General features: G+C 45.0%; 2 protein-coding genes across 3 annotated transcripts in view; one reads left to right on the plus strand and one right to left on the minus strand.

Moving 5' to 3' along the window:
- PRSS54 (serine protease 54) lies at nucleotides 1-11,629 on the plus strand. Its single transcript, XM_032854340.1, is given in 6 exon segments — nucleotides 1-39; nucleotides 41-89; nucleotides 3,243-3,414; nucleotides 6,687-6,945; nucleotides 7,521-7,652; nucleotides 10,730-11,629. Coding segments are annotated over 6 exon segments (1,230 nt in total). The 5' UTR covers nucleotides 1-3; the 3' UTR covers nucleotides 11,312-11,629.
- Nucleotides 11,627-15,260, minus strand: part of CCDC113 (coiled-coil domain containing 113) — a 25,837-nt gene continuing 22,203 nt past the window's right edge. For both annotated transcript variants that reach the window (XM_032854339.1, XM_032854338.1), the window contains 2 exons: nucleotides 12,751-12,906; nucleotides 11,627-11,773 (listed from right to left, as the gene is read on the minus strand). In XM_032854339.1, coding sequence (XP_032710230.1) covers nucleotides 11,687-11,773; nucleotides 12,751-12,906 — 243 coding nt within the window. In that variant the 3' untranslated portion in view covers nucleotides 11,627-11,686. The remainder of the gene's footprint in view (nucleotides 11,774-12,750; nucleotides 12,907-15,260) is intronic.

The following is a 15,260-nucleotide window of genomic DNA, read 5'->3' on the forward strand; positions in this document are numbered from 1 at the left end:
CCCATGGTGTCCGCTGCAGTTCGCTTTGGGGATGGCAGAGATGCGAGGGATGCTCCTAGTTCTGCTGTACGCCTCGCAGTCTTCTGCCAGTGAGTACGCTCCTCACAGTGAGTACACTCCTCACTGTGGGGACTTGAGCTGCTCGTGTCACACGGCAGGGGGAATGGGCCAGGGAAAGCCCCGGGATGTCCAGAGAGGGACCCAGGGGGAAGCTGACTCACAGGGCTCTGCTTGGATATCAGGCGTGGGTGGTGGGAATCAGGCAAAGAAGGGGAACTGGGGTGTGGATATAGGCAACTGGCTTCCGCAGTCTGATGTCAGAGCTGATCCTCCGGCGAGACTGCCATTAGGAAAGTAAGCCTCAGGCTACCGAAAGGCCTGTTCAGAAAGCCCACCCTACTCTTTCTGGGGCTCATCCCCCAGGCACCACGAGGTAGGGATGTCCTTCCCCCTGCCTGGGTGGGGGGCCTATGGGCAGCTGGTACCCTTGGGAACCACATCCTCCCTGTGTTTCTACTTCAGTATTGTTGTTCCCAATGAAACCTTTTCTCTGTAATCCAAAAGAGTGTATTGCCGAACAGACCCTCAATTGTAGGGCTGGACCCAGGAGCAAGGATGTACCTGGGAGCCTGCTGGGGCCTCAGTCTCTCCTTTGACCTCCTGGTTGTCCAGGACTAAGATTCCAGCTAGAAAGAAGCAGGTGGAGAGAGGGGGCACCTGACTCAAGCAAGCTCTGTGGCTCTGGCTGCCACCAGCTGGCTCTGTCCTAACTTCCCAGAGTTCTATGGGAGACATGACAGAGCATCCACTCTCCTCCACCCTACCCCACACACACCCCAACATCAAGGGTGAACCCCTTACCTTCCTAGCTTACTCCACTTCCTTGCAGCCCCCAAAAGACCAAGGGATGCCCATGAAACAGAAAGGGCCTCTCCTCCCTCTTAAAAAGCCTTAGCAAGTGACCCAGGGCAAACATTTCATTTCTGGGTCAGATTTCCTCATTGTATCCAAGGGTTTTATAATGTGAAATAAACTAGCCAACTAGAGCTTTCAGAGAGCAATAGTCATCACCCATCCGTACATTCTTGTTGGGCTGGGTGAGAGTCATAACCTTGTTCACTAGAGACTACCAGTGTCCCATGAATTGAATAACTGGCTAAAAACATAGCCACCAATGATCTGACCCATAGCTGGCTAGTGGTGCCCACCATGTCACACCTGTCACCCAGGGCCACCAATTTAGAAACAAGTACTGAGTACTTGTGGTCTGGGATTCATAAATAGCAACCAGAGTAGTGGTTTACATTAAAAAAAAAAAAAGGGGGAAACATCCTTTTTTTGGATGCCTTGGGTTTAGCATTATCAGTCATGAGGATAGAATTTGCAAAGCACCTTCCCATATCGTCTCCTCGTGTGATCTTTACAACTCCAAGAGGTGTGTCACCACACATTTCAAAAGAGGAAACTGAGGCCCAGAGAAATGAAGTGGCTTGTCCCAGGTCTCACGGCTTAGGGGCCAACTGTACCTGGGACATTGCCTCCGGGGCCCTCCCAAAACACTCATGGCTCTCAACCCTGAATAGGCATTAGAAACTACCTGGGGAGGCTGTATGAAATACCAGTGAGCCAACCCATCCCCAGGGGCCTGGGATGTGCTGGGCAGCGCAGGACTGCAACATGCAGCTGAGCTGAGAACTCCTGCACTCCACTCGCTTACCGAGGATGAGACAGACACCTCTAGGTCCAGTAAGGAGGCTGGGATTGGGGACGCTTGGGACAGGAAGAGTGGCATGGGAGTTAGGACACAGGGCGGGGAGGGAGTCAGCAGTCCACAAGAGCAAAACACCCCACGTGTACGCCATCCCATAATGGTGCCTGAAAAGTAGGAGTCTTGGCTCACCCAGTCTGGAACTTTGTGCTTCAAGCGTCCTTCCTGCTCTGTCACAGTTACACTCTCCATGATTCTATGTATATGGACTTCTTTTTTAATAGAGAGCAATACAACATCTTGGGTGAAACCAGGGCTGGCAGGAGGAGAATATTATTTAAAACTTTAGGCAACATTTAACTCTCATTTGAAACAGAATCCAGACTCCCCAAGAGACTGCCCAGTGGGAGGCAACTCATTTGAGGGCTTGAGAAGGCAAAGGCCAAGCTTGCCTGAATGGGCCAGGTACAGTCTCCATCTGGTGGGACCCTTTAGCCCCTTGATGACAAGACTTCAGGAAGTGCTTGATACGGCAAAATGCTCTTATTCATTCACCAGATGATTTACTGAGCACTTACTGTGGGCCAGGTGTATCTCTCTAGGGATACACGGGCAAGCAAAACAGACATGGGGGAGCCACGCATGCCAACTGCTGAGGTAGGGAACAGCAAGGACAAACCTGAGGATATGAAATGTTGGCTGGAACAGGGAGGGTGAGGGGTTGAAGGTGTATGGAGTATGAATTCTGGCCCTGTAGCCTACCAGCTGTGTAACTTGGACAGTGCTTACCAGCTCTAGAACCTGATGCTCTCCCCCACAAATGGAGAATGAGAGAGTCCACCTTCATTCTGTTGGAGGAATTATATGAAGTAGTATATATCAGCAGTGTTCAAACATTTTGGTCTTGGGACCCCTTTATATTCTTAAAAATTACTGAGGACCTCCCCCACAAATTTTGGTTATGATGCTGTATATTCCCATCTTTACCATATTAGAAATTAAAAACTGGGAAAATTGTAAAACAGAAGAACACACAGGTTCACATATGCTATTAGCCATCAGAGTGATGACATCATGTAGCCTCTGGAAAATTCCCCTGTACACTAGTGAGAAAATGAGGGTGAGAAAAACAAATACTGTCTTAGTGTTCTTATGGAAACATTTAAATCTTAAAGACCCTGGAAAGGGTCTTGAGTCCCAGAGGTCCCAGACCATGTTGAGAACCACTGATGTATGTAAAAGCTTTCAGATACTGTCTCGAGTGTGCTGCTAAGTGCCCAATGGATGAGAGAGATCATCGGTAGCCTAAGGTTATTTCTAGACTCAAAGATGCTATCAAGCATCTTTTATGGAGAAGAAGACCCACTAGGAAAAGAAACGAGGGGGCAGTGGCAGAGTTAGTGGTGACCAAGATGGAGGGCCAGGAGTGGGGAACCAGCAGGAGAGGGGGTCCTGAGGTCAGGTGCAGTGATGGTGGCCACAGGCCACTGACTCCTTGCCCTAATGGTGAGGTCCCCACACACCTTCCCCGCAGGCTGTGGCATCCAGAAAGCCAGCGTTATAGAAACTTCCGAGGAGGGTTTGGTCAACGACAAGGAATTCCCGTGGGTGGTGTCGCTGCAGGACTCCCAGTACGCCCACCTGACTTTTGGCAGCATCCTTAGTGAGTTCTGGATCATCAGCATCGCATCCGTCTTGCAGAACAGGCCAGTACCCCTGCCTTTGGGACTTACACAGCCCCCTGGGGGTGGGGGTGGAGGGACCTTTTTCTGTTCAGCTTAGGGAGGCCTGGATTCCTGGTAACAGGACAACAGGGCTTCTTACTGGCTTGGCACTTGCTCGCCAGGACTCTTGGGTTCCTAAAATCACCAGCTGTCAAAGTCATGCTGTCCAATGTGTTGGCTGCCATGGGGACTGCAAGGTGAAATGAAATCCTTCCAGCCTCCAAAGGAAGGATATCCATCCCCATGTTACCACCATCCCAGGCACTGACTCCTGATACTAGAGGTCCTGACTCTAGTCTTGTTAAATGAATTGATAGGAGCCCGCACCTAAAAAACTTAACCTCAAGCCTTAACAACGTGTCTGCCTCAAATATATGTACACAGAGAAAAGACTTGAAGGAAATGAGTGAACGTTTTAGGAGCACTTATCTCCTAAATGTTGAGAATGCACATGATTTCCATTTTCATCTTTGAACTTCTCTATTCCTCAAATTCTGTACAGTAAATATGCATTCTTGTAAACCAGGAAAAAGAAACCTCAAACAGTATTAAAGGAATAATTTTCTTGTAAAACATCTTACTTTTTGACCCCATGATTTCACTTTTGGGAATCAACATTAAGGAAATAACTTCAGCCACTGGAAAAGTTTTATACACAAAGTTCATAGGATGGTTTGTTACACATAAAACACTGGAAATGTAATGTCCAATTATCATGGATAAATAAATTATAGTTACTCTTTCATAGGTATAGCATATAACAAACAGTATATAAATAATATATAATTACATATCTATCTCTCTTTATACTATTTATATGCCTTATAGGTGTATATAAATGTATATACACATACAAAGTATGGGGAGAGAGATTATAATTACTATAATTGGCTAAACAAGTAATAGTGTAAACTCTTAATGGAATATTGTACAGCTGCTGAATTTTTCACACCTATGATTTATATTATTTGAAAACACATGCATTTTTTTAAAATACATGCATTCAAATGAAAATACGTATACATAGTATAATGTTCAGGAGGAACCAAAGGGTATACAAGGAAAAGCAGCTCCTCCTTTCCCCTGGCCTTCAGAGACTAACTCCTTCCCTTAAGCCATAGCCTGTCATCAGTTTCTTGAATATTCTTCCTTAATTAATGTATTTATGGTTATCTATATATCTATAGGTCTATCTGTATTGATTCTTACATCCATTGACAGAGAAAGAATTTTCCTTACCCCTGTATTAATCTGCTAGAACTGCCATAAGAAAATGCCACAGACAGAGTGGCTTAGACAAGAGAAATTTATCTCTCACCATTTTGGAGGCCGAAGTCCAAGTTCAAGTCCAAGATCAGCAGAACTGGTTCCTCTTGAAGATTCTCTTAGGCTTGCAGACCACTGCCTTCTCGCTGTGTCCTCACATGGCCTTTCCTCAATGCGAGTACTCCTGGTGTCTCTGTTCCCTCTTACAAGGACACCAGTCCTATCAGATTAGGGCCCCATACTTAGGAGCCCATTTGATCTTAATTACCTCCTTAAAGGCCCTCTGTCCAAATACAGTCACCTTTGGGGCTAGGACTTCACCTACAAATTTGGCAGGACACAGTCCAGTCTGTAACAACCTCCATACAGTTGGTAGCACACCAAAACAGTGTTACACTCGTAGTCCTTTTCATTCTACCAGGAATGTGGAGCCAACTTATCTTACCATTACATAGAGAGCGCCCACATTTATCAGCTGCGCAATATCCCAAGATGGATCTACTATAATTGCACAGTCCTCTATGAATGGAAATTGGGGTTGCCTCCGATCTTTTACTGGTACAAAAATGCTGCAGTAGATATACTTGTACATATGTTATTCCACACACATGCAATGTCCTGTAGCATAAATAACCCAGGAGTGGAAAGACTCAGCCAAAGAGTAGTAGCCATTGCCAACTAGCCTTCCAGAAAGGTTCTGCTTTCCGTGTTGTGTTTTCATTATTGCTATTTTCTATCTGGTCTGTTTCAGTTTTGATTTTCTCTTTGCCTTAGAGTTTTATTAAAGACAGAGTTTTTAAATACCCAGTTAGTGGGGTGTTTTGTCTCTTTTGTTTTCTGACATTATTGAATTTTGAGTTATACTTCATGGTGAACTGATCTATTTAGGAATTTGTTGGAGTTGTCCTTGTGGTCTACTATATGTGATCCATGTGAACATTTCCCGCAGTTAAAATTCAAATTTCATTCTGTCTTTGGTGTACAATTTAATATATAAAACTGGGGGAGGTAATCTCCTTGATCGTCCTAGGCTGCCAAAGGTAAATGAAAATCTATCACAAACAAGCTTCAGGCTTTTTCTGTTTCCTGAGTGTTCCCTTTGTGAACGTTATGTCATGGGCTGCAGATGTTTATGACTATGTTATCTTCACTGTAGACTGTAGACTGAATTCATTCTCATCATTAAGAGCCTCTCTTTGTTTTACTTCGTGCTCTTCTGCTCTGAATTGACGGTCAGAATGAAACTCCTGCTTCTTGCTTTATTTTAGGTTATGTTTTCTGCTTTTGTTGCTTCTTTTCTTTTCCCACTATTGCCTTTGTTTTGTTTTGTATGTCTCTTCTGACAAATTTGGGAAGTTTGAGTTTTTGTCTTGGTGTTCATTTTAGAGTTATAATTTCATGGAAGATGACTATATCCTCAGTTTCTTTCTGGACTGTCCTCTTAGACTCTGCTATAGTTCCTTGGGTGATTCCCAAGAGGAGAAAGGGAAAACACCCAGAATGAATTCCATCATTATTAAAATTGGAATTTCTCTGAACAGTATTTACAGAGTATATAATATGAAAAGATAAGATATTTATGTTAAAATGTTAAGTGCTAAAATCGAGTCAAGATTACATCTTGGCCCTAACAATGACCATGTAGAAAAACAAAAAATAAAACCATTGAAAAAGCATGAAAAAAAGATAATCAGCCACAACTTAACGATTATTTTGGAGTGGTAGGACAAATGATGTTCAGATGGAGGATTCCCAAGATGCTATGGGCTCACAAAGGAGGACACAAGCCTAGGGATTCAGAAAAGATTTCCTAGGGACTGGATCCAAAGGGGTCAGTAAAAATTAGCCCAGGAAAAATGAGTTGAATGAGTATTCCAAGCAAAACAAAAATGAAAACAAAAACAAAAAACCCAGTAAATATGAAAACAGGGAAGGGTGACTCTTTCATCATGCCTTGGCTTCTCAAGTTTCCCTTGCTCTCTCTCTAGGAAGGACGTCATCGTTATAGTTGGTATAGCTAAGATGGATGCCAAAGTGATTTCTCATGAAGAGTATCCAGTCAACACCATCATCATCCATGAGGATTTTGATAATGAAACCATGACGAATAACATAGCCCTCCTGAAGACAGACACGGCAATAGAGTTCAGCAGCCTGGTCCAGCCCATCTGCTTCCTCGGCAGAAAGCTGCATGTGTCCTCAGTCTTGCGGAATTGCTGGGTGGCAGGATGGAATCCCACGTCCGCAGTTAATGCCTTCCTTCTCCTAGAGGAGGCTGTGTGTGTGCTAGTGGTGGGGGTGACTTGGATGAACCATTCTGGGGCTTATCTGAATAATTCAGGCTGCTCAAGATTCTGGAGTTGGGCTGGAACCCTCATGTAATCAGTCAAGATTTGCAATGCTTGCCTTATCTGTGACCGTTCTTGCATTTGGTCCTTTTTCTTCTAGTCCTACACCAAAATTAGAAGTACATAGGCAGGGAACGACCTGAAGTGAGTGCCAAGTTAGGGAGGGGTCAGGGAATCTTACTGCCTGAACTGATTATCCTCTTGGGTAAGCCATCTTTGTTTCCTTGGACATGAACAAGGAAATGTATTCTCTGTAGATGTGGAAGAAGGGTGGAATATGTTCATTTTCAGATTCAAGTTCAAAGCAAAGGTAGTTTTCAGAAAAACTCAGACACATGTTCTGATTTCTATAAGGAAAAGGGGTTTATCAGAACATTTTCTACTCATTCCCATCTGGGTATGTGAGTTGTAGTTGAATTGACATAGGCAATGTCTTCTTGTTAATAATTCCTGGCTCTCTGTTGCATGGTCCAGACAGGAAATCACATGACGATGAGTATCCTGAGGAAAATCTCCGTGAAAGACATCGACCTGTGTCCTTTACACAGAATCAAGAAAACAGGATGTGGCAATCATGTAGAGCAGGAAACCGATGCTGTCTGCTTGGTAAGAACATGATGGAGCAAAAGCTAAAGTCTGAGATTAAGCAGTGGTCATTTCAAGGGAGCCTTGGGACTCTCCCTCGTTGCATGGTGGACTCCATGGGAACTGGCAGGGACTGGCACCTGGGATTCCTAGCTGTCTCCCAGTGGTTGGCAGACAGCAAATGCTCCATAAAAATCTACTGAATGGCCTAAACAGGCACCATTTTCAGTGTAACATGATTAAGCATGTCTAAGTCATAGACGTTTTCTCACTGGCTGGAAGTTTGGAAGTGTGAGCTCAAACCATGCACGCAGATATACTTGGAGCGTGTCCACAGGGTGGGGTCCTTGTCTGCAGCTTATATGGAGCCTAGACTCTGATGCTAGGGGCTCATCAGTTATCGAAGTTTTTTTCTGTAAGAAGCCCTGCCCTCCATCTTCATGCAGGCTGTATAGATGTGCTTCTACTGCCTCAGCAAAATGGCCAAAATTCACAAGCCCTTGGCCCAGGCTCCCTCATGTCCACACCCAGAGAAGGTGCAGTTTACAGAGGTCACACAGTTAATAAACGTTAGGGTAAGGACGAAAACATAAGTCCACCAGATTTCCAGGTACTTTTTCTCCTCTGTAAGTGCTGTTCATCCACTCAGGATTCCCTGGTGGGGAAATTTTTTTTCCAGATGATCTAGGGAAAGTATTTTAGAGAAAGAGGGGAAAATACCTATATCCAGACAATTCTTTCTAAAAGTAATTTTATTGCAAATGTTTGAAGGACTGCCTTTCACTGGGCAGTAAGTTTGACCTTCCAAAGTTGGTTCAACATTTATTGAGGGCCTACTTTTTTTAAAGATTTTATTTACTTATTTATTTGAGGAAGAGAGAGTGAGCAAGAGAAAGAGAATACAAGCCAGGGGTGGGGGAGGGGCAGAAGGAGAAGCAGACCCCCCACTGAGCAAGGAGCCTGACTCAGGGATGGATCCCAAGACTCTGTCTGGGATCTTAACACTTAACCCACTGAGCCACTGTGGTGCCCCGAGTGCCTACTTTGTATTGGACTCTCTACCAGGTGGAAGGCTAACAACTTTTTAAGGTAGATAATGTGTTACAATACAGTAGAAAATATAGCTATTTATCAAAATCCTGCTATTAGCCATTCCATCAATCCAGCACCTTATTTCATCAAATCTAAGATTCTAAGTTGTAGAATACACCATTTTTTCTATGGAATATCAAGTGAGAAAATGCTGCCAGTTGAACTCTGACATTAACCAATTAAGAGACACATTTCATTCCAAAGATGCTAATTTTTCAAGAGCATCTTAGATTCAATGGAATATGGTAAGCTGCGCATACTCTAAATGATTACCTCTTTAAATCTATCTGCAAAGTTCAAATTGGTTTTTACCTATTGGTTTTTAACTGGTGCACACCTGCAGTCAGTCCTTTGTTTTTGAACTGTGCTTGCAAATTGGCTCAAACAGTGACTTGTCTACCTAGGATCCTTTCCTCTCAGAAACATGTTCTAGCGTCCAGAGATCCTCAAAGTCATTCAAATATGTAGATGACGGTCCAATAAACCACCTAAATCCAGTATCTGCCTAATGGGTGCCCAGAAACCCAACCCAAAGTGGAATCACTCAGAATTCGCTGCCCCCCATTTCCCCACCGTTAGGGCTTTTGTTCACTGTCAAGGTTGAGGATCACGCAAGGAAAGAGCCCCTCTAAGCTGGGGCGGCTCCCCTGGGAGATGCGGTGGGACTGCTCCAGAGGATCCCCTGTCCTACTTCTCTCAGCTGCTTGGGCTTCAGAAGTCTGGTTCCACAGATTATGAGGAAGAGAAAAAGCGGTGTATTCTACCCTCACAAGACACAGCAACTTGCAAAACCATGCCACGGCCGGGAAGATCTACCCCACACTCATTCATCAAACCATTTGTCCTAAATTGTGTTGTATGAAACCACAGTTTAAGTAAACTGGGGGTGGGACTGGTGACAGGAGGGGAGACCACGCTATGCTTGGCCCGAGAGCCTCTGTGCCCCGGGTAGACATGAGCAGGTGCAGACAGGAGCCGACTCAACAGTACTACCACTGCCAGCCAGAACTCGGGATGAAACCTCTGTCCTCTGCTCCCTGGCAGCACGGGACAGCAAGAACAACGCGTGCTTGCCCTGTCCTCCTACAGAGGCAGCCACGCAGATCAAAGGGGCTGGCTAGCCTTTGAATGACAACCCCTCTTGGGCCAAGATGGACCACAGAGCAGGAATGGGGGTCAGGTATTCCCTGAAGGGGATACCTAGAAGTTGTCTTGTTGCTATTCCCATATTTCTCAGCTTTTCACAGAAAAGTGATGGCCTTTTCTAGACACCAGGATAATGGCAGCTGATTCTTTTTTGAGCGCAGTCTGTACACCAGGCATGGCGTTAGGAGTTCTGCCTGTGGTACAAACACTTTAACTCAGAGACCAGCAGGTGACTCACTGGGGACACGTATGTAGGGAAGCGTGCCGAGCGCCCACACGCTCCCTTGAAGGGAGATAAGGTCTGTGTGGCGGAGCACTTCCTGTGGGAGCATGGGCAGGGCTGAAGAGCAGGGGCGCGGACAGACAGACAGCTGCCCTGGGTGGACAGGCCGTGAACCTCCCTGGCCAGTGATCCTGGGGGTGTGTGACTCTGACCTCGGCAGGAGTGTGGGATGGAGGGAGCAGCTTAAATGAAGGACGGAAACAAAGCAGAGAGGAGAAGGAGAAATGTAAGCATTCTAGCCAGAAAGCAAGGCAGGGGGGTCAACATTTGAGGAATGAGAAACTAAAAGACAGAGAGGATTTAGTCAAAGGGCCATGAAAATGAAATGCGAACCAGAAAGCTAGAGCCAAACTGCAGAAGCCTACAAATAACTTGCATAATAAAAGAAAAAGTCATCGTGTTGGAATTTGTGGTAGTGGCCGCCTAGTTTGGAATTGGTAGCCTATAATTTACCCCATCTTCAGTGAGAACTAGCGTAAAGCATTTCTAGAACAAACAGTAAATTGCAGAAGGATATATATATATTTTTTTAAAATAAGTTTTTCTAAGACCTGAAGCCTTCTGTCTTTTGTCACAGGGGGACCCAGGAAACCCAATGATGTGCCAGCTCCAGAAACTGAACATGTGGGTGCTGACAGGAATCTTGTCCCATGGTGGTGAGAAATGCCCCGGCCTATTTCTGTACATCAAGGTGGAAGACTATAGCGACTGGATTATGTCCAAGACTAAGAAAACCAGCCGTCCCCTCTCTTCCTTCCACCACTGGGAGGAATCGTTTCCTTTCTCCAGCTACTCATCACATGTCATCATGACGCCGAAAAAACATTCCGGGCTGGGCCAGGGTGAATGGTCCCAAACATACATGCAAGGACATATAAAGGTCACCTCCCACACATTGCCAACATTGCCAACATTGCCAACATTGCCAACATTTCCAGCATTGCCAACAAACAGCTCTAGAAAGAGTCTAGACATGGGGGAGAAAGGGTTTGGGGAATTAGGCAAGTCTTCTGTTATGGCAGCACAACCCATGTACTATGACTATTACGGGGAGGCTGGGGACAGTGGTGGGTCTACTTCAGGTCAGAACAGGTTACATCAGCCCCAAGAAATTATCTTGTTTTTCTCTGTGCTGGTTTTCTTTTGCAACGGTATCTAGTCTAGGAGCTAACCCTCCCAACTGAAGAGTAAGCTCGGGATGCTGAGCGCCCGGCAGCCACCACGCCGTTTTGGTGTCTGTCTTTTTGAGTTGGCACACCCAGGCTGCCACGGACAGGCCCACGGCGCATTCTGGGCTGGCTGGCTCCTCTGCCCCGCTCCCGCATGCGAGATGGTCACTTTCCTTTGTGCTTGTGAACTAAATGTGGGCTAACAAGTGTAAAACCATTAGAGTGCCCTGTGGTTCTTTCAGTGTTAACGGCTCCAGAGTCGGGGACACCACACAGCACAGGGAACAGTGAGAGGACCCCTTGACTGGAAAGGAACTGATGATTTTAATGAATCCCGCTGGTCTGCAGCCGTGGCCTCCCTCAGGCTATTTCTCAGGGGGGCAAATTGCCTGCAACTGCTCATTGGTGGTTTTCATTTTATTCCACACCTTGCGGTAGCCTTTTAAGGACATCTGCAAAAAGGAAAAAGGGGGTGGGGTGGGGAGAAGGTCATTTGGGGAAAAGCAATTGTGATTTTTCCAGAACACAACCCGCATCTAGCCCTGCAAGGCTGCAGGGGGTGTGTGTGGGCAATTCGAGGCTGCAAGACTCTTCCAAGAGTTTGTTTCTGTTGGTGAAGGGAGAGGCTGCAGGTTCCTGTGGGGCTGCTTCTTGGCTCCAAATCTGATGGGCCCAAGTTTGGATCCTAATTCACTCCCTGCCACCAAGTGGCCATGGGAAGGGCAAGAGAAAGTCCTGGGAGAAAAGGAGCCTGGGTCTAGACAAGAAAAAGCCATGCTTCCAAAGTGACCTGCCTGGGTTTCTGAGCTACTCTGCTGATGTCTCCAGTGTCCTCTGTATGCAATCTGGCCTGTGGCCAGACCTGGTGCCTTCCCTTCCTTTTGTCTGACCCTTTGCACCTTTCTCATTTTTCTCTTCCACGCTCACAAGGGGCTAGGGTGCTCTGAGCACGCTGTACCATACAGAAAGGCTGTGGGGTTACTAAGGATGAAAGACCCATGGCAACTATGTAAATGCATGGAATCAGGTTCTGATATTAAAAATCCATTATTATCTCATTTTTTAAAAAACTGGCTTCTCCATGTATAAAGTAGCAATGACTAAATCACCAATGGTGGGGGAAGTGATACAGAAACTTCCAGAATTCATTAAGAAAACAAGCAACTAAAAACACGATTACTACCGAGTCTCCTCCTGATCACTTGAAAAGACCCTGTCCCTAACACGGAAAAGGCAACTTAAAAAAAAAAAGAAAAGAAAAAAAAGAAAGGGCATCCTTCATTTTCCTATAAGACTTGAAGGGACTGCTGAGATTTCTCATAGTCATTGTATGTCCAAACATTGGTATTCTTAGCTTAAAAGCAAAACCCTAGACAAGAATGTGAAGGACATGAAAGACTGCCTGCCTTGGAGGTTCTCTGGGACTTACCTCAGCAATCTCCACTTTCCTTTCCCACATCTTGATGGTCTTCTCCAGTTCCCCATTGAAGATCTTCTCCTGCACATACACCATCACCTGGGGCGAGCGGAACTCAGCCAGCTGTTTGCGGAGCTTTTTGTTCAAAGCCTCAGCCTTGGCCCGGTCCTGAGTTGGGAAGGACCGATTAAACCAGGGATCCTGGCGGTTCTGGCTTACTGGACTTACTGACCCTGACATCTCTCCCCACTTTCAGTGGAGTTCTCAAAATCATGTTGAAATTTTCAAGTAAGTGGAGAGAATCGTAAGATTCTGATGATGATTTTTTTTTTTTTTTACAAATGATGATTTCATTCAGTTCAGAAACACAAAGTACAGTCTAAAAGAGAATTTTTCCCTTCCATCTTTCCTTTATTGAGGAATTTGTTTTCCCTGTTGTGATTTCTTAGGTTTGATGGTTTCTGGGGGGAAAACTATGTACTTAAGCACACTTTGATTTGATCAATCTCAACTCACTTTTTATAAAATATATGTAACATAGAATTTCCCATTTTGACCACTTTTAAGTGTGTAGTTCTGTGGCATTCAGTACATTCATAGTATTGTATGAGCTTTACCACCATCCATCTCCACAATTTTCTTCATTTTGCAAAACTAAACCCCTGTACTCATGAAACACGGACTCCCCAGGACCCCTTCCCCTAAGCCCTGGCAACCACTCATCTACTTTCTGTCTCTTATCAATTTCATTCTTCAAGAATCTCATATAAGTGGAATCAGACAATACTTGTGCTTTTGTGACTGGCTTATTTCACTCAATATAATGTCATCAGTGTTTATCTGTGTTGTAGGATATGCAGAATTTCCTTCCTATTTAGGCTGAATTATATCCCCGTTGTACGTATATGCTACATTTTGCTTCTCCATTCAACTGCCAGTGAACACTTGGGTTCTACCCCTTGGCTATCATGAATAGTGCTGCTGGGAACATGGATGTATAAATATCTCTTCCAGTTCATGCTTTCAGTTCTCTTAGGTATGTACCTAGAAGTAGAATTGCCGGGTCAATAGTCAATTTTTTGAGGAATCTCTTTTTTAGTTTTTTTTTTAAAGATATTATTTATTTATTTGACAGAGATCACAAGTAGGCAGAGAGGTAGGCAGATAGAGAGGGGGAAGCAGGCTCCCTGCTGAGCAGAGAGCCCGATGCCAGGCTCAATCCCAGGACCCTCGGATCATGAACTGAGCCGAAGGCAGAAGCCTTAACTCACTGAGCCACCCAGATACCCTTTTAGTTTCTTTTTTTTAAAGATTTTATTTATTTATTTGACAGAGAGATACAGCAAGAGAGGGAACATAAACAGAAGGAGTGGAAGAGGGAGAAGCAGGCTTCCCACTGAGAAGAGAGCCCCACGCGGAGCTCAATTCCCGGACCCTGGGATCATGACCTGAGCTGAAGGCAGACACTTAATGACTGAGCCACCCAGACGTCCCTTAAGTTTTATTTTTAAAATTATCATACAGTAAATTAACTAGTCTTTTCCTTTGAGTAGATTTTTTTGAACTAGTAATGTCCTTCTCCCTTTCTTTTTGGTTTAAAAATTTATTTTTGGGAGAGAGAGAGAGTACTGGAACAGTAGGGGCAGAGGGAGAAAGAAAGACTCTTTAGCAGATTCCCCACTGAGCACAGAGCCTGTCACTGGGCACGCTCTCGAGACCCTGAGATCACAACCTGAGCTAAAACCAAGAGTGGGATGCTTAACTGACTCAGCCACCCAGGCACCCCTTATTTTTTTATTTTAACAATTGTTTTGAATAGGCAATACATGCAATTTAAATGGTATAAAAGTATACAGTGACAATCTTCCATCCCAACCTGTCTCTGGCCGCACAGTTCTTCCCAGAGGCATGCACTATTTGTAGGTTTTGCATATTCTTCTAGAAATCTACACTCATATAAACCTATTTATTTTACCTTTTTTGTCCAAAGCGTAGCCAATGCTTTCAGTTTTACCCCCTCCAACTTTTTTTTTCACTCCATAAATACCAGCAGAGCTGTATCCACACATTAAAAAACCCATTCTTTTTAACAGCTGCATCATTTTCCATTGTGTAGATGTACCCTGATTTAACACGTCCTCACAACAGTCACTCAGCTCCTCAATCCCCTGCTAGTACAATAAACAATGCTGTGATTACTAATCTTCTGGGTGGAGGTCACACTGTAAATGTGCAAGTACATCAGGAGGATGAACTACTGCAAGTGAAATTGCCTGCTTGAAGACACTGGTTCTCAACTGCGGGGTGAGGGAGGAGGCAGTTTTGCTCCCAGGAGACATGGCAATGTCTGGAGACATTCTCGGCTGTCACAACTAGGGGGGTGCCACTGACACCTAGTAGGTAGAGGCCATGGCTGCCACTAAACTTCCTAGAGGGCACAGGACAGTTCCCCACAACACAGAATTAGCTGACCCAAAATGCCAGTGGTGCCTAGGCCCTGCCACGAGCATATAGGTATGTTT

This window comes from Lontra canadensis, unplaced genomic scaffold (assembly GCF_010015895.1).
Source record: "Lontra canadensis isolate GAN:19392208 unplaced genomic scaffold, GSC_riverotter_1.0 scaffold8, whole genome shotgun sequence".
NCBI classification, from domain to species: Eukaryota; Metazoa; Chordata; class Mammalia; order Carnivora; family Mustelidae; genus Lontra; species Lontra canadensis.